Raw genomic sequence first — 19272 nt, 5'->3', positions numbered from 1 at the left:
TAAGTTGATTGAAAAGAGTGAGGTCTGAATAGTGTGCCTTTGTGGATTAGGTTAGGATGGGACTGGCCAGAGAGTCCTTTTATAGAGGTGCAGTTTTCAGAGTCAATTTTTATATCCCTCACAAAATTTTTAGGTTAACAAAACCTGTGGCATAACAGGTTGTTGTTGTTTTTTTAAGTTTAAAATGGTTTGTTTTCTTTCTCCTTCACTGTCATCATAAAAATATTCAATAACATTTGGATGGGGGAACATATAAATGTGTATATCTATGTATTCATGTGTGAAATATGTAATTTTTTTTTACACTGTCATTTACTCCTGGCAATAAATAGCTAGATAACTACATCAAAAAGGTATTTAGCTATCTCTATTGTGAGACATTGTTGGTCCCAAAATTCACTTATTCACGTAAACTCTGGTGTTTTAAAAATAATGTTGGGCTGCTGTTGATAAAAAGCTGCATGCTTAGGCAAAAAGGGACATTTGTTGCCTTGTAACTAAATTGCTGGAAGAATGGATGACTGGGACACTGCCAGGACTGGTCTCTGTCTCTCTGAGAGTCAACTTCTTTATTTTGTTAATCGTCATCTGAGTATATTTTTTCCAGTGATTTTTTGAGAGAGTGGAAAGGAGGGGGAGGGGAAGAGAGAGAGAGAGAGCCATCAAACGAGAGAAACATTGACGTGAGAGAGAGACAACGATTAGTTGCCTCCTGCACCAGGGCTGTGGATTGAACCTGCAACCTAGGCAGGTGCTCTTGACCAGGAATCAAACCTGAGACCCTTCAGTGCTGGGGCCAGCGCCCTATCCACTGAGCACCGGCCAGGGTGAGAGGCGGTGGCTTCTTTTTCTTGCATCTGCTTCCTGCAGCCCTGTTGGCATCCCTGCCAGCATTCCATTTTCCCAGTTCATTACCTAGAGGAAGGGGGCTCACTCTCCACTACCCCCGCTGTGTCTGTCAGGGCGGCCAAGGAGTGAGATACCGAGAGGCCAGCTCGGGTACCATGTCCATTCTTCTTTGTCAGAAGTGCGTGTTTGCTGTCGTCGTCGTCAGCTTCCCCTGGAACCATGTGTTTGCTTGGAGGGGGATGAGCGAAAGCGCTGTTTTGGTTCATGGCACTGGGCAGACCGAAAGCACAGCTGTGCACTCAGGTGATCCTCAGGTGATCGATCATGTCTGTGACTCAGCTTCCTAGCACCCGTGACTACTTTTCCACGTCACATATATGTTTCTGTAGAGGTCATAATATCTGTGGTTTCTTTCTGTTTGTGTATGTATTGCATCACAGGTATCTCTATTTACCTTCTGGTAATATTCTAAGAATTTGGTTGTGTCCATCTCATATGAATGATTTATGCCTGATCTTGGGGTCACTGGCTTGTTCAGATTCTGGGGAGACACCTTGGGGTGGTGTTTTTGCCTTAGGGTGCTAGGTACATGCAGAGGCAGAGCACAACCACGGGCCTCGCATGTCCCCTCAGCTTGTTCTGTTAACTGGAGCCCTTCCCTCCTGCTGGTGCTTTGGACGGAAACAAACAAACGGAGAACCAGACTTCTTAGTGTCTCTGCCCTGGCAAAGGAAAGGAACATCACATGTTCAGCAGGCCCTGCACTTGGCCTGGGGACAGCTCCATACTGAGATACAAACAAAGTACCACGGAGCACGGAGGAAGGAAGTGCTTGCAGGATCAGAGCAGGCTCTGGAGAAAGGAACTGCTGAACTGGTTCTGAAGTTCAAGTTTAAGGTTGTTGGACAGGCAAGGAGAGCAGGGGGGTTTTGCATGGAAGTTGAAGGTACAGAGGTGTGAGAGTGTATGCTGTTTTGGGAGAAACAAGATAAGAACATCCAGCTTAAAGTATTCTGGTTATTTGAAGTTTTCAAAATTGTAAATTCTTTTCAAAACATTTTCAGAGGTTTATGGATCATCATGAAATGAAAACAAATAAAAAATGAAGATAAAGGCAATAGGGTGAAGGAAAAATAAGGTGACCGGTGAAATGGAATCAGTAGGTAGAAATGCAGGTTGTGATGCCCGTCACAGTACTGAAGAGGGGACTGAACTTCAGCTGGTAGCTCCTGGCAGCGCAAGTAAAAAGGGAAATTCAGTTACCAGATCTCCAGCATCTGTAAGATGAACAAGTTAAGATAAAAGGACAGCCTTGCCAGCACTCAGGCCTGAGGGAAGTATTGCCTCTGGTGGGTTTTATAGAGAGTTCTCTGAGCAGTATACAGAATCTTTGACAATGCCCCATTCAATAAAAGCAATTTTGCACAGGGCCAGGTCAATGTCATCCAAGTCGGTAAGCTTGTAAGCATTAAGTTAAGGTTTTCAGTCCCTGGGACTGTGTGTGGCTGTTTCCCATTAGGCTCATGTCTTGGACAATTACAAAGTCCGTGGGAAATACTGCGGCCCTGTTTATAGACATGCCCTGACTCCAAGCCTCTGCAGTGGCCTCCTACCCTGCAGTGCCTGATCCCATAGCATTCCCTGAATTCTTCCCAATGGTGAGCAATCAGCTCTTGTTTGGATGTGATCAAACCATCCTTGGCTCAAGCCGAAAACATATGGCCGTCTCACTGTGCCTGCTTTTTAAGCATTTCGGGGGAGACAATGCCTGTCTGAATAGAGGCATATGAATGACTGTGTCTTTTTGGGCATGAACACTGAGAAGTTTGGCCCGGAGAGTCATTTCTCGTTTGTTTTAATTGCCAGCCATTGCAGGGACCCAGGGCCAATTGACTCAGCGTGTGTTGTAATGTTTGTTCACTTGTTTGTTTAAGGGACACTGCCTGAGTACTACTTGCAATGGTGCAGGCACTGTGGGTAGGCTGTGGGGAATACAAGTTTGCTTTTTACTTTGGAAATGTTTTTACAACAAGGGAGGTCAAGAATTGAGGGCCTCACAGATATATCCCTGTTATTGTGTTATGCCTCCTTGTCACCAGAGGGATTCAAACCCCTTTGAGGAAGTTCAGCAGGCCTTCGCAAAAGCAAACAAAAAACCCTGGATGCCCAAGTCAGTGTCCTTACTGTGATGTTTAAAGTGTCCTCGTTTCTGTGGTCTGTCAGGCGGGCTGCTTGGCTCCCCACATCCTTGCCCTCACATCTCTGACTCGGTTCTAGAGACATAAGACTCTCCTTTTAGTGTGTGCATGCTTGTGTGTGTGCATACATGTTTGTGTGCATGTGTGTGTGCATTTGATGAAGGTGATAGAGTGGTACATCTTTATTTTAGATTTGCTATCTCTGGTTCAGGCGTTCTGTGTGCCATTCAGGGAGTGTGGGAGAGAAGAGCAAGTCCTAGTCTTTTTCTTCTCCTGTAGCAGTAACGTATATTAGACATTGGGTTAGCCCTATTCCCCAGATTGTCACATAATGCTCTCATCTGTCACGAGGCCTGTCATCCGCTACTCTGACAAGTGTGTGCTTCAGTACCTGGGCACTTAGCTCTGTGGGAATGCCTTTGCTGGCTAAAGCCCAAAAATCTAATTAAAGTTGTACCTGCCACCCAGCTGGCTAACCCAGTGTGCTGTGACAGGAGCGGGTTTTAATTTCAGGGTAGTTCAGCCTGAACCCCTCCGGTTCTCACGTGCGTTTGTTGATGGGTAGCTCTAAACGAGGTGGTGACAGCATCCAGAATAACTCTTGGTGGACCGTAATCAAAACATGGCCCTTAGAGACAGTGTCTGGAGGCTGGCTGGTTAGGCTCAGACCACAGACCCGAGGCAGTGTGGTTTTTACCCAGGGTCAAAGTCCCCTTGCCTTTTTTTGTTTTAATCCGGTGTAAAGATTTTTGGTTGGAATCCTTGTAGAATCATATGCAGTTTGAGTGTCCTATGTTGGAAGAAGCTCTGTCTTTGCAAATTCCAGTTTCTTGTAAGAGAGGCCGAATGCAGAGACTTTGGAATCAAACTGGGCTTGAATCCTGCTCCATTACTTGTGAGCTGTTGAACTATGAGGCAGGAACTGTGCCTCTCCACACTGTGGGGTCCATTTCTCTTCAGAAGACAGGTTAGTTGTAGGGATTCCAGGAGATACCTCTTAACATCATACCTGACGCATCACAAATGATCAGTGAACAGTAGCTGTTTTCCTGATGGTGATGCTGCTGCCGCCTTGGGAGCTGAAATTTAGCCATTGTAGTCTGTGTCTTCGGAATAGTGGAAAACATGGCTGGGCTCGGTTGGAATCTCAGCTTCAGCAGGTGTTTAAGCCTCTAAGTCAGTTACTTAACCTTTCTAAACTAAAGTTTTCTCCCCTAAAATGGGATTGATTATATCTACTTTAGAATTAAATAAATGAATAATAAAATATAATGCATGAGAAAGCACCTACTGTGGTTCCTGGCACATAGAGGTAGATGCTCAGTGTATTACATTCCTTCTCTTTTTTCCTCTTTTCCTATCTTTAATTGTGTGGCACGTGCTGGCTTAGGACTTTGAATGACAAACCATTGGCTGCTAGAATCTAATAGACATTGTTGACTAATAAATGTGGTCTACCTTTTACCAGTCAAGTCAACATAGCTGAAACTCTTCTTGGTCACCACTCACCTCTTCTCTGAAGAAAGTGCTTCTCTGTTCCTGTCCCACTGATGGTTCCCTCCGGAAAGGGAGTCAGAGCCCTTTGGAGTGACAGATTCAGGGCAGATCAGTGTCTCACGTGTGGGGCTGCTGGAGGAGCTGGTTTCAAGGCTCTTCCATTTGTGTTCGTATGGAATTGCTCTTAGAAAGGCTTTTCCTGATCTTTGGGTCTTATTTTAGGATTTCTGTGCCAGGCTCTGACCTGGGCACTGGGAGTCCAGGACAGAATCAAATCAGATAACGTCTCTGAGAGAATCTCGTAGAGAAATACAATAGAAATGCAGGCAAAGAGCCAATGCTAAGTGCTGATAGCGGGATGGGCCATATGCTTTGGGAGCGCAGTGCTAAGAGGGGAGGGGAAGGAGGGAAGACTCCACTGAGGAGGTGGATTTGAGTTGAGGCTGGATGGGAGGTACAGATGCATTCCCAGAAGAGGGAAGGCCCGTGCAAAGGCTCGGGGGGCCTCAGTGGGCATGGCACAAGGGGAACAGTAGTGGGGGCTGGAGGAGGGGCAGGGAAGCTCCATGGCACCATCCAGGTGGGGTTTAGAGAGGTGTGGTGCCTGGCCGCTGTTAGGGACTCAGCTGGGCCTTCAGCCCTGCACAGCTTCCTTTCCTTTGTTATTTCCATCTTCCTGGGGAAAGCTACATGCTCGGAACTCCTGCAGTCCTCACAGCCAGAAACCACATGCTGGTTCTCTGTGACAAGCGCTGTCTCCTTCCAGCGGCTTCTGTTTATTTATTTAATTTTTAAGCATGTGGCTTCTTTGTTCAAATGAACTCTTCTGAAGAACAAACATATAAAAGTAGAGCTGCCCAGGGTGAAGTGAGGGAGGAGGCCTGGTACTCCCCACTTCCCCACCATGCCCTGCTTCTGCCACAGCCCCCAGGCGCACGCGGCTCCACAGAGGGGGCTTGGACGCCTCGTCTCATGCCAGTTCTGGGAATTCCCACACCACTGAGTTCCTACACCTCATTAAGATTTTGGAGAGGTTTCCTTTGTATATTTAAAGGTAACCACTGAGCACTTTGACAAGCCTTTTCACCGCGAACCTGATAAAAGTAGAAACTTGATGGATGAGAACCTTCTCATTCTCCATCTGGCCAGAGATAAAACAAACTAGCTGACTGGAGAAGGAAGTGAGAGGGCCTGGCTTTCATTTCTAAGGTGATTCTAAGATTATAGGGATATTTCATTTTTTCAAATAACCCACTTTTTAAAAACCAGTCTGTTCTAAGAGAGCCTGACATGCAAAGGCATCACTGAGCTCAGTGTTGGTCGAGAGTGTACCTGTGGATCTGATAGGAAAATGGTCCAGCAGGTAGAAATTGAAGCCACTCAGTTGATGCCTCAAATATAAACTTCTGTGTTTTCCCCCAAGTTGACAGCGTCAGTTTCTGGATGAACATCTAGTCAGATGATATGGATAGTTGGCCAGGCTTGGGCATTGCTAAACCTAGGGCTTCTTGGGCTCCAAATTGCTAGTTTAGTGAAAATAACACAGATAGACTTGGTTTTAAATCCTGATTCCACACCTTTTACTTCGGTTGCGTTGCTTGAACATTCCAAACTTCTGTTTCCTGGATGGTAAAATCAGAGCATCTGCTTTGTAGGGTTGTTGTGAGTTGAATGAGGTGATGGTGTTTCAGGTGATGGTGTTTCTGAAGGATGATCACTGAGGGTAGAATAGTGAGGGAGGGCTTTGTGGAAGAGGTGGCACTTGGTTGGGTCTTATAAGATAAGCATGCCGTCTCCAGGCAGAATTGAGGGAATTTATTTTATTTTTCTAGTTGCAGGGCTTGGAGAGTGTTAAGGAAGTGGTTGGGTGAGAGAAGGCTAAAAGGCAAGCTAGAATGTACTGGCGGGAGCCTGGAATGATTGCTTTTAAGGTAGCTCCACTCTGCAGTCAACTCGGAGTCACGGAAGGGTTCGAGGCAGAGATGAAATGATCAAGGCTGAGTGTGTGATTTGGCGGGTGAACCCAGAGATAGAGAGAGCAGTTAGGAAGCTGCTGCGGTTGACCAGGTGAGAGCTAAGTTCTGAAGAAGGCAGTGGCGGTGGGAGGCGGGAGAGGAGGGGCTGAGTGTGCAGGGAGGGACACTTTCCCCTCAGTTCCTCAGCCTCTGTCCTTCTTCCTTCCTTCTAATACCCCCTCAAGGGAGGAGGACTGATTCCTCTGGTTATTCAGAGTTTTGCTAACAGGTGGGTTACAAGTTCTAGGTTCTTCCGCTTTCTAACTGCAGATCTCGCTTGGCCTGGCCTTTGCTGGGTAGGTGACTGGTTCCTGTAAGCTGTATATACCCTCCCCATTCACAAACACAAACACAAACAACTCTTAGCGTTATCAGAAAGCCCTGCTCTGGGTGTGAGATTTTTAGTCTGCGATCATTTATGTTTAGCTCCTTTGTTCTGCGGGAGTTCGGGGCGGTGGGCAGGGCAGAGTTTGGCACTTGGTTCCACATAAAAGCACCAAATCCTCACTGCTCATTTCTCATGTGCTCTGTGTGGAGGCTGTGCTGTCCCCTCAGGCCTGGAGGTCCTGTTGGATGGCAGGTGTGTGTGAGAGGGAGGGGGAAGAGTTGAACCTTGGGGCTGGGAGAAAGGTGATGCTGTGGTCACACAGAAAACCTGAGAATAGAGGTCAGCCTGAAGGATGTGTGTGGGGAGAAGGGGAGGTGGCGCAGGGTCATTTCCTGTGCATCTGCTTCTGAGTGGCCACCCATCTTGCATTTTCTCATTTACCTCTCCAGGGACCCTAGGAGTTTGTATTATTATTCCTATTTACTGGAAAGGAAACAATCACGAAGATTTAAATTACCTGTTTTTGCCACATAGCTTTTTATCAGTAAAGCAGGATGCAAGGCTAGGTCTGCCTGTCTTCACAGACCTGGAATATGGAAGGAGGTTTGGGGAAACCACCCAAGATTATCAATTTTCAGTTCTGATTGTTTTGCTCAGGCGAGACATGCTGTCTCCATACCTCCCCTAAACATTTATTATGACTCCACTGGTGCCAGGCACATGAGCCTGTTGGCTGTCTTTGTGTTGCCATGGTAGCTGCTCCTGCTCAAGGCCACCTGAGCACACATTTCCCCATTCCCTGCAGTGGTCCTTTTCCTAAAGCCTCTCTGACTGCTCTTCACATGTGGCCCAAGGTCGTTGGTCCTGCCCTGTTCTTTAGCAGGAGGGCCTCCGTCCCAGGCTGGGGGTTCCTTCAGTCCTGAGTCTTGAGAAACTAAAATATGAGCTTGGGGTATTGAAATTATTAACCAAGGGAAGCCCATGTCACAAAGTGTTTTTCTATTTCTTTGGTCCTAAAAGAGCAGTTAGGTGGAAAGAGCACAGGATTTGGGGTCAGACTGACTTGAGTTTGAATTTCAGCTCTACAGCTTAGTTTTAAAGCTTTGTGAAAGCCTCTGTGAGCCAGTTTCCTTTCTGTAAAACATGGCACTAATATTACCATGTAGGCAGTCACTGAAGCTAGAGATGTTTTATATAAAAATGCCTTGGCCCATGCTTGGCTCATAGCTCAGTAAATAGTAGTTTCTATTACTAATGCTTATAATAAGAGAAATGGTTTATACTCTTTGGTGTCCTGGGACCCTGATTTATGCTGCCAGCCCTCAAATCCCCAAAAAGTACACACACACAGATTTGTATAGGCTCCCAGGGGCCCATTCAATGGATCTTAGGTTAAGAACCCCCAGTCTTAGGAATGGCAAATTACATGTCCTCTGGGATTCTGAAACAATTATTTTCATGTTGGCAACTGTTAGGTTGGGGTGTATGTGGAAAAAATGTGACACGAGATTAATAGCCTTTCTTAAAACATGTAAGAAGTTCTTAAAACACATAGGTAGCTGAATTAAAATTTTATAAGCAAATGAAATGGAGAATGGAATAAATTATTGCTGACACACACACATTAATAAGTGGACCTATAATAAATGTGTACATGAATGGTGCATATGTCTCGCTTAGCATAATAAACATTTTAAAAAGTCAGCATGATCTTTCTAGGATGGCAGGCAAATTTATTGTGAATTTAAAGATGTACCTAAGTAGCTTAACATAGATTTTATGGTTCCTATTCTTGCACCAGTTTTTAGGGAGATCTTTCAAAGGTGAGCATCAGGTGACTGCAGTGGATTAGGACCACTGTAAAAGAAATCCAAACCCTTGTCATACTGTGGAAGTGAACTGAAAGTCTTGGAATCGGAGGGACCTAGGATCAGGCAGGAGCTGTTCCTTAGTGACTGTGACCTTGGATAAATACTTTTGTGAGCTTGTTTGCTCATTCATTAAATGGGAGCAACCACATCTACCTCATCCATCCATCCATCCATCCATCCATCCATCCATCCAACCAACCATCCAACCAACCAACCAACCAAACAACATGTATTATTACTAGTAGGTGCCATTCTTGTTACCTATTGTTGCATAACAAATGATCTCAAAACTTGGTGTCTTAAAACAATGATCATTTTGTTATAAATCATTTTTGTGGGTCAGGATTTGTGTAGGGCTCAGCTAGGTGGTTTTAGTCACATGTCTTGTGCTGCTGGCACAGCCAAGGGTGAACCTGCGTGGGGTTGGCTGACAGGCTTGGAAAAGACAGACAAGAGAATGAAAGCTGGGTCTCAGTGGGACGCTGCTTCATGAGAAGCAGTGCCACTGTCCACAAGCCGTGTCTTTATTTTATAGCAGCTGCCATGAGCCAAAGTAAGGGCATGGTCAAGATGTTTACAACATTCTCGTGGGTTTCCATCCTATTCAACTACATGCACCTGAACTCTATCGAGCCCACATCACTCAGGCACTTGGGGCCAAGTGTTCGGATCATAGATTCAAGCTTACAACTACAGCTGTTGGCTATAATTGTGCTGGGAGGGCTTGCCCTCCAAGCTGGGACTTGCATGTGGCCACGAGAGGACTGTGCCCTCTTGAACCTGTCCAAACACTGTAGCCGTGCCCCACATATCCCCCTTTTCTTTTGTTTTTAAACACGTCTATTTACATTATCAAAAAACTCTAAACAAATTATTCAGCATAATTAATACATCAAAACAAACTTCTGGCTATCAACAAAACATTCAACTCAGCAACATTAATACAGAAACAAGAGAGAACAAAACTCTGGCTATTAATAATAACAAAACAAAGCCAATGCAATACAGCAATAGGAGAAAAACCAGACTTCAGACATGTTAACATTTTCAGGATATCTTACTCAGAGTCCTTAGATTTGGCTGCACAAGACTTTACAGAAGACTGGCAGCTAACCAATGCTAACATAGCCACAAACATGGCTGAAGGAGTAGCTTCCATTCCTTGTTTTTCTGCCATTTGCTGGGCCTCAGTTGTTAGCTTCTTCAGCTGACTCCATGTTGGCACCTCGGTTCCTTGCATGTGGCCTTCGTTATCTTCTTGCCTGCCGCAACTCTCAGTCTTTTGAACGGAGGGACCAGGAGCCTTTCTGTGTCCCCTGCGTTGGTGCACATCCTGCTCTGGCACCCAGATCAGGTGTGCTGTTCCTTGTGGATTCTGAGGATCAGGATGCTTAGACAGTTGGCTTTGGGACTGAGTTGGCTGGAAAGGCTGCAGTAGGGTCGAGAATACAGTCCCCTCTACCTGGTGGGAGCGGGGCTGGCCCCGCTTGAAGCTTCCCTGCCTAGGGGGTATTAGGTTATCATTAATATCAGTCCTGGAGCAGCACTCATTTACCCAATGCTTTTCTCTCCTGCATCTTGGGCACAGTCTAGACTGCTTGTTTCCACTCTCCATAGCCTTTTGACTTCCACTGTTTGCTTTACATTCTTTACCAAAATGTCCTGGCTTAGCTTTAAGCATCCTGCTGACCAGGATTTCCATCCTTTGCTTTTACAGTTCCCACTTACCTCTTATTTCCTACCTCCTATTTTCTACTTTATTTTATTTTCTATCTATTTCTAGCTCCTATTTCTACTGCTTACTTTCTATTGCTTTCTTTCTACCGCTTACTTTTCTATTTCTACCGCTTATTTCTACTTATTTTCTACTTCTATCTGTGAACTATAGGTAGGCTTGGCTGCCCCTGCCCAAACCTCCCTGGGTTGCAACTCCTATAAATTCCACACCTTAACTGAACCCACAAAATCCCATGAGGTCCAGTGCCTATGAGCAAACAAATTACCAAAATTTTACCTATACTACCTTCTACTTCTAGTTTTCCACTTAATCTGTATCTATCTTATTTTCTATTTTCTACATATTTTCTCAAGAAATTTAAAAATGCTCCTACTTATTTTCTCTTTAAAAAATTTAAAAATGCTTTAATAAGTATTGTTTTTAGGGATCCCTTCCTATGGTCCTGAATTTCCCAAGTTTTACAACGAGCTGTTACCACACCTCAGCTCCCTACCTTACTTTCTGTGCGTGCCTTGGGGCCTCCTTTCACCTAACAATTGAAGTTCCCCCAAACTCAGGCCAAGGGTGATCCTGAGTGGGGGTGGCTGATAGGCCTAGAAAAGATAGACAAGAGAATGAAAGCTGGGTCTTGGTGGGATACTGCTTCTTGAGAGACACACTGCTGCCCATAAGCCATGTCTTTATTTTATAGCAGATGCTATGAGGCAAAGGAAGGGTGTGGTCAAGATGTTTACAACATTCTGGTGGGTTTCAGTCCTACTCAACTATATGCACCTGAACTCTATCAAACCCATATCACTCAGGCGGGTGAGGCCATGTGTTCAGACCATAGATTCAAGCTTACAACTACAGCTGTTGGCTATAATTTTGCTGGGAGGGCTGTGCCCTCTAAGCTGGGACTTGCAGGTGGCCACGAGAGGACCGTGCCCTCTCATCAGTCCGAGGCTTGAACCTGTCCAAACACTGTAGCCTCCCCCCACAATATCTGGTGCCTTTGGGGGAATGTCTGGAAAGCTTAGCACAGTGGGATTGTCAGTTGCATTAAGGTAGACATATTTCCTTAGCTGATGACAGGGTTCCCAGGGAGTGTTACAAGAGACAAGAGTTGGAAGCTGCCATTTTGTTAAATTTGGGCTTAGAAATGGACACACTCTCACTTGTGCTCTATTCTGTTGGTCCTAGTAGTCATTGCATTGCCTAGACTGTGGCTATAGGAGAGGACTTAGAGTCCACAGCCCCTTGATAAAAAGGTCAAGGAATTTATGACTGTCTTTATTTTGCCATGAGTGCCTACTATGTACCAGGTACCATTCTAGGTGTTTGAGCTTCAGCAGTAAACAAAATACACAAAAATCCCTGCCCTTGTGGAGCTTACATTCTGGTGGGGGAAGACTATAAACAAAATTTATAATTTAAATAAATACTACATTAGAAGATGCTATCGGGACGAATAATGAACGGAAGGAATACAGAGAGTGAAGTTGTGGTGGGGCTAGTGGTGATTTTCGAAGGGATGGTCAGGAAAGACTGGACTGAGAAGTGACATTTGAGCACAGACGTGATGGAAATGAGGAAGCAGACTTGAGGAAGCACTTTGCAGGCAGAGAGAACAGCAAACTTCAAAGTCTTGAGCTGAGAGTATACATGGATTGTAAGAGAAACAGCAAGAAAGCCAGGGTTGCCAGAGCACAACAGGTTAAGGGGAGAGCAGCAGGAGGCGAAGTCAGCAGGGCAGCCTTGCAGCTATCGGGGTTGTGAAGTTACCTGAGTGAATACGAAAGTGCCTAGCACAGTGCCCGGAGCCACAGTAGCCATTTAACACACAATAGCTTTTATTACTAACAGAACCAGGTGTGGAGCTCCTGGGGCCTCCTCACCACTCTGCCCACGGCTCAGCCGCAGCAGCGCCTCTGCACTGATATATGCTCTCATTCTGATTAGTAACAGCTCACAAAACACAGCCAAAACCTAACGAACATAATCTACTTCTCTAACAGTGTTACTAAGACAGGTGGACTTTGTCCTGGTGGCTTTTCTGATGAGGGGTGCCAAGGAGTTGGTGTGTGTGCTTGTGTATGCACACCATGGGTGATTCCTGAGAGATCAACTTCTCATGAGAACTGCCCTTGAAAGTACTTCTATTATGGCCAATTTACATAAGGGGAAATCCAAACAATAGTCAAATATATAGAAATATGGTGACAATCAAAGAAGTGCAAATTCAAACTCTTGCGAAGAACCATTTTATACCAATTAAATTAGCAAACATTTAAGAAAAATGTCAGTGCTAGTGAGAAAGCAAATCAAACGTTAGGAAAAAAAATTTATTTTATGCAGAGTTATTCTTTGCTGTATTATCTGGAGACAATGGAGAAATATATAAAAATGAATTGTGATATACTCATTGAAATGGAGAAATAAGAAGATTGTCTATCTTTCACTGAGTATCACCTAGCAACCACATCTTATCTTTCCTGTGCACCAGCAGGATGGGGAAAACGCAATTGTAAGCTCAGGTGTACCAGCTCTGTAGATCTTTCTTATCTCTACTTTTTTTTGTTTGTTTTCATTAATCCTCACCCAAGGATATTTTTTTTCATTGATTTTTAGAGAGAGTGGAAGAGAAGAGGAGAGATAGAGAAAAACATCTATGTGATAGAGATACATTGATTGGTTGCCTTCTGCATGCATCCTGACTGGAGCCTGGGATTGAGCCTGCAACTGAGATAGTGCCTTTGATTGGAATCGAACCCAGGACTATTCAGTCTTTGGGCTGACACTCCAACCACTGAGCCAGACTGGCTAGGGTTCATCTCTCTGTTTTTTATTTTATTTTTAAATAACTGTTTTCTTGACTTGATGCTGTTCGTTTTATAATTGTTCTTCAGTTGTATAATTATTTAACAGGTGTGTGCTGTTTTAAGGTTGTGGTGTAATGGAATAAATAAATCAAGTAAAATGGGAACAAATTCAAACCATTTAAAATTGCATAAAATTTATGGCTGCAGATGGATAAGGACAAATAGGAACATCTACAGTTTGAAAATGGTTTAATTTGTTGGCATGACACTAATGTGGGAAATGTTCTTAGTTTTTAACTTTAGAGTTCTATTAATGTCGCTTTAGTATTATTTGTATAATATAAAAAAAACATTCTTCCTCCCTCTAGAATTGAATTTCTATTTACTGACATTTACAATTCATGATAGGTTCTTGGTCCAGTTGTTTTGATTAAAGGTTTAGGGCAATCCTATCACCATCTGTTTGCCCAAGAGAAACATTAACATTTAATTTTTAAGGTAGTTCCTTTTAAAAAATGTTACTTTAAAAATATTTCCCCCTCCATTATCAATATAATATATGTTTAGCATAAAATATTTAAAAAATAGAGAAAAAAATAACATAATTAAAAATATCATTTATAATCCTGTGAATTGGTATTTCCTCCAGGTTTTTAGTTAGTGCTTAAACACACACACACACACACGCACGCACGCACGCACGCACATGTGCAGTTACTTATTATGGAAAATTTCACATACACACAAAATGAGAGAGAATGAACCTCTGTGTACTTGTCACCTAACTTCAGCAGTAAAACAACTAACCTGTTTTATCTGTACCCTTCCCCAACGCCCTCTCTTTCAACACTCAAGTATTTTAAGCAGTTCCAAGACATTAATTATGTCATCAGTTTCTCAGGATGTTGGCTTTTCTTGAATTTATTGGGACATTGATTAACAAAATTAGATAGTTTTCTTTTAACAAATATAATTTTTACTTCAGAAAGATAAATAATCTTTTAATATTACCAATCAATTAATGTTTAGATTTCTCTGATTATATCATTTAAAAATTGTTTTAAACAGTTCACTCAAGTCATGATCCAGAGAAAATATATACATACACTGTGTCAATTGATATATCTTTTAAACAAGTTTTCATTTTGAAATAATTTTAGACATAGAGGGAAGATATTAAAATAATAGAGTTCCCATATTACCTTCACCCAGCTTCTCCTAATGTTGCCATGTTATCACTGTAATATACTTATCAGAACCAGGAAATTAATAATTTAAAACACTGTGATTTATAGACTATTTGAATTTTGCCAGGTTTCCCATTAATGCCCCCTTTCTGGCCCAGGATTCAATCCAGGATCCCCATTACCTTTAAGTCTCATTGGTCACTTATTTTGTAAATGTCCATTAATCTGGGCTTGTCTGATGTTTCTCATGATTACATTCAGGGTATACATTTTTGGTAAAAGCACAGATGTGATGTGCACTTATCAGAGTGTCAGATCTGGAGGTGCATAATGGCAACTTCTTATTACTGGTGGGTTAGTATTGGTCACTTAGTTAAGGTGGGAGGAGGGCTGCTAAGTTTCTCCACAGTAAAGTTACTATTTTATGGGGAGATACTTTGACACATCTTGTTTCCCATCATACTTTTAAGAATCTTAGTATCTATTGATGATAGCTTTGGAGTTCAGAAGTCTGAAATGGGTCTGACCAGCTGAGTTCCAGTGTCAGCACGGCTGCACTCCTGAAGGCTCCGGGGCAGTCCGTTTCCTTGCCTTCCCAGCTTTTGGAGGCTGCCAGCATATCTAGGCCTGGGCTTACTTCCGTTTTCACAGCCAGCAGTGACTGCTGATGTCTTTTTGTGCTCCCCCTCTTTCACTTTTAGGGATCTTTGTAATTATGTAGGACCCACCTGGTTAATTACTTAAGGTCAGCTGATTAGTAAACTTAATTCCATCCGCAACTTTTATCACATAATTTAGCATATTCACAGATTTTAGGAATTAGGATGTGAACATCTAATTTGGGGGACATTGTTCTGCCTATTATAGTGATCGTTTTTTTGTTTTTGTTTTTGTGGTTTTTAAGAAAATACATTTTATTGATTTTTTTTACAGAGAGAAAGGGAGAGGAATAGAGAGTTAGAAACATCAATGAGAGAGAAACATCGATTGGCTGCCTTTATTTTAAAAATAATTATCTAAATATTTAAATATTTCATTGTAACATCTGTAAAATGAGTTCTACTTTTAATTTCTGTCCCTTCTATTTTACTCTTTCTTTTTCCTTGTAGACAGCCATTTAATTTGTTTTATGGTTAAATAAAATATTAATAAGATATATATACTTTTTTTTTCTCCTGGGGTCTGTCCCCTTTGCCCTTCTCTCTTGCAGCAATATATTCTAAAGATTATTTTAGGGCAGTATAATTATAGAGGAATCATTCATTGTCCTTGACAGCGTCAGAGTTCTCCCTGTGAGCATTTATGAGAGTTTATTCCTCTGTTGGTGGACATTTGGGTTTTTTCCACCTTTTGCTGTTATGAATAGGGCTTCAAATAGTACATATTTTGAGGTAGTTACAATCACTGTATACAGTTTCCTATTTTTTTCTTTAATGTCAAAACATGAGCATTTCTATGTAAATGTCATGATTTAAGACAGTTTTTCCCCCTGATTATAAAAGTAATACAGACTTATTTAGAGATTTTAGAAACTGAGAAAAATAAAAAATTACCCTTAATTCCTCTACTTAGGTATGCTGTTATTATTTTGATGTGTTCCCTTATAGCCTTACCAACATTTTGTGTGAACAGTTAGAAAACAATTAGCATCATAGTACATAGTATCCTGGTTTGCTTTTTAAAAATTTTATTTATTCTATATTAAAAAATACATTTAAAAACATTTTTATTGATTTCAGAGAAGAAGAGAGAGGAAGAGAAAAATACCTGTAGAAACATCAGTGATGAGAGAGAATCATTGGCCGGCTGCCTCCTGCACACCCCCTACTGGGGATTGAGCCCACTACCTGGCCATGTACCCTGACCCATGGGTTGATGCTCAACCAGTGAATCACACTGGCCAGGTTATCCTGGTTTGCTTTTATTTATAATTGTGCATTTTTTCATACCATTACTTTTTTTTTTATAATTCCTTGCTAGTAGGTATTTAGTTTCTTTCCGGTTTTTCAGCGCTATAAATAATGTGATAACATCTGTGCTTTTTCCAAGTTTCAGGTTATTTTTAAAGTTGGATTTTGTAAGACTTTAAATGAAAAGGAAGTATACATTTGTTAAATGCATCTACTGGTTTGCTTATTTTTGTCAAGTAAATTCCAATTTTTTCCTTTCTTTCTGGCAGGACCTTAGAAATGAAGTTGAGAAATTACGCAACGAAGTGAATGAAAGAGAGAAAGCAGTGGAGAACCATTATAAGAGTCTTTTGAGTGAAAGTAATAAAAAATTACACAGTCAAGAGCAGGTGATCAGCCGTCTACCAGAAAGTACCAATCAAAAGGACAAGGATTTGTTGCCTCAGGTATCAAAACTTTTTTCTTTTGTATTTAGATTTCGACTTGGCATAGGTTTCTTTAAACTCTTGCAATGAACATTATATAAAAACACGTTTGGTAAAAATGATTTTAGCCTTCATTGCTATATATCAGAGCACATTAGAGCTTTCCTTCTATCATTTGGGCCTCAGGCACCAGGGAGGTAAGTTTGGAGAAATGGAAGCTCAGCAAAGGGAAGGAACTTATCCTGGGTCACATGACTGGTAAGTGGGAGATCGATTCAGGCCCTGACCTGTTTTGCTCTGGTGCCCCCCTGATTCCCTGAGTACGTCTTCAGCAGGTGCTTGCTGTTCCTCATTCATGCTGTGCCCTTTCACTCTGCTGTACTTTCCTCTAACTGCTCCTTTGGTCTTGGAAGAACCTTCTTGTTTGATTATATTTCTTTTTAAAATATATATATATTTTATTGATTTTTACAGAGAGGAAGGGAGAGGGATAGAGAATTAGAAACATCGATAAGAGAGAAACATGGATCGGCTGACTCCTACACACTCCTACTGGGGATGTGTCCACAACTAAGGTACATGCCCTTGACTGGACTCGAACCTGGCACCCTTCACTTCGCAGGCCGACGCTCTATTCACTGAGCCAAACTGGTTTGGGCTGATCATGTTTCATTCAGCTCAGACTTACAAGGACCATGACGGATCCTACGTGGGTATTTAACTGCTTCCTGCTGAAGCCTGGTTAACATGGTGGTGGAGGGGTAAAAAGGTATAAACCCACAGGCTTAGGAGGAGGGGAGTGTGCACAGCAGGTCGCTGTCTGGATGATGAATGAATGGGCAGGTGGTAACTATGTGGGCTTCCGCTTTCTCCACATTGCTGCTGCGTGCTTTGGGATGAAAAGCTAAGAAGAAGCAAGCTGGTTTACCCTACAGAACCCAGAAGGCTCAGCAGGCAGTGCAGGTACCTGGTGTCTTAGTAACACTGGGCAGTTCGGTGATCTCTTTTCTTCACTAATTGGAAATGGGAGCTTTACTCTCTGGGGAGCTGGTCCGGGGGTCACTGGGTGCATCTGAAAGCAGAGTGGAGGGAGCGGACGTGTGTGTACCCAACTGTGGGCTCTTCTGAAAGGGGAAAGACGGAAAGGTGCTGACAGTGGGGGTCCTCTGATAGAACAGCCATCTTTCCACACTCACAGAGCTTCTGAGCACGTGCACACTGAAACCTGCTTGGAGGCTGGAGTTCATCAGACAGGAGAGTAGCACAAACAGACAGAACAAAGATAGAAACAGTGGAGGGTGGGAAGAAAACTAGCGTGACAAACTCGACGCTAACATGTTTAGATAATAAATGAGATCAGGCTCTGGTAAAGATATTTGGGAAAGAAGGGCGACCTATTGGAAACTGGTATAGATATAAAAAGTTTATTAGAAGAATTAGAAATGTTGGAAGATAAAGAGCAAGTTTTGCAGCAAATGGGAGAGAAAAGAGGAAATGGGAGCCTTGATTGAAGAGTTCCAATATATGACTAAGAAGTTCCAGAAAGAACAAACAGGTAAAGCCGAGGGAAGAAAATTTTTAAAGTAATGGAAAATTTCCAAAATGGAAGGACAGATAGCTGTGCATTGAATGGGCCTGCTCTGTTTCTAGCACAATGGATGATAAAGACCTGTAGCTAAAGCATGTTCTTTGTGAAATTTCAGAACACAGGGGTAAAGCGAGCATCCGAAAAGCTTCCAGAGAGGAAAATATGGGTGAGATACAAACTCCTGAAAATTATATAATTCTCAGCTGGAACACGATGCTAGAAGATGGGAGGGCAGTATTTTCAGATTATTGAGGAAGAGTAATTTTACTTTTACTTTTTTTAATCCTCACCTCAGAATATATTTTTTCCCATTGATTTTTAGAGAGAGTGGAAGGGAAGAAGGAAGGGAGAGAGGGAGAGTGAGAGAGAGACAGACAGACACACATTGATGTGAGAGAAACACATCGATTGGTTGCCTCCCATGTGAGGCAATTGAACCTGCAACTGAGGTATGCACCCTTTACCAGGACTCAAACCCACAACCCTTCGGTCCTCGGACCAACACTCTCCCACTGAGTCAAACCGTTCAGAGCAGGAAGCGTGGTTTCCAGTCCAGCATTCTGTGCTCACAGAGCTGTTAGCAAGAGTGAGGGCAGAGTAAAGGCATTTCCAGATGTTTGGTGTCTGAAATCATCTGCCTCCTATGGACTCCTTGCAGGAGACGTCTGGAGGATGATGTTAAACGAGGCAATAACCAAAAGGAAGCATGGAATCCAGAAAGTAGGGAATTTACCTGGGATGTGAAGCCCCACGAGGATGGCTGAGATGTAGGGAGCCCAGATTTGAGCTGTTGAGGAAGCTTAAGTTAGAATTTCTCAAAGAAACGGAAATGGAATATCACTTATCTGGAGTATCTGACTCCATC

General features: G+C 42.8%; 1 protein-coding gene and 1 long non-coding RNA gene across 3 annotated transcripts in view; both read left to right on the top strand.

The window, feature by feature from the left end:
* CDK5RAP2 (CDK5 regulatory subunit associated protein 2) overlaps window positions 1-19272 on the top strand; it is a 135791-nt gene that overhangs the window by 44428 nt on the left and 72091 nt on the right. For both annotated transcript variants that reach the window (XM_084899172.1, XM_084899173.1), the window contains exon 13: window positions 16664-16840. In XM_084899172.1, coding sequence (XP_084755298.1) covers window positions 16664-16840 — 177 coding nt within the window. The remainder of the gene's footprint in view (window positions 1-16663; window positions 16841-19272) is intronic.
* Window positions 16853-17996, top strand: LOC311630320. Its single transcript, XR_014796349.1, has 3 exons — window positions 16853-17394; window positions 17497-17588; window positions 17724-17996. It is a non-coding gene; the product is annotated as an uncharacterized lncRNA (long non-coding RNA).

Source organism: Pipistrellus hanaki, assembly GCF_964339955.1.
Source record: "Pipistrellus hanaki genome assembly, chromosome: 11".
Classification (NCBI taxonomy): Eukaryota; Metazoa; Chordata; class Mammalia; order Chiroptera; family Vespertilionidae; genus Pipistrellus; species Pipistrellus hanaki.
This window is presented reverse-complemented; position numbering and strand designations above follow the sequence as displayed.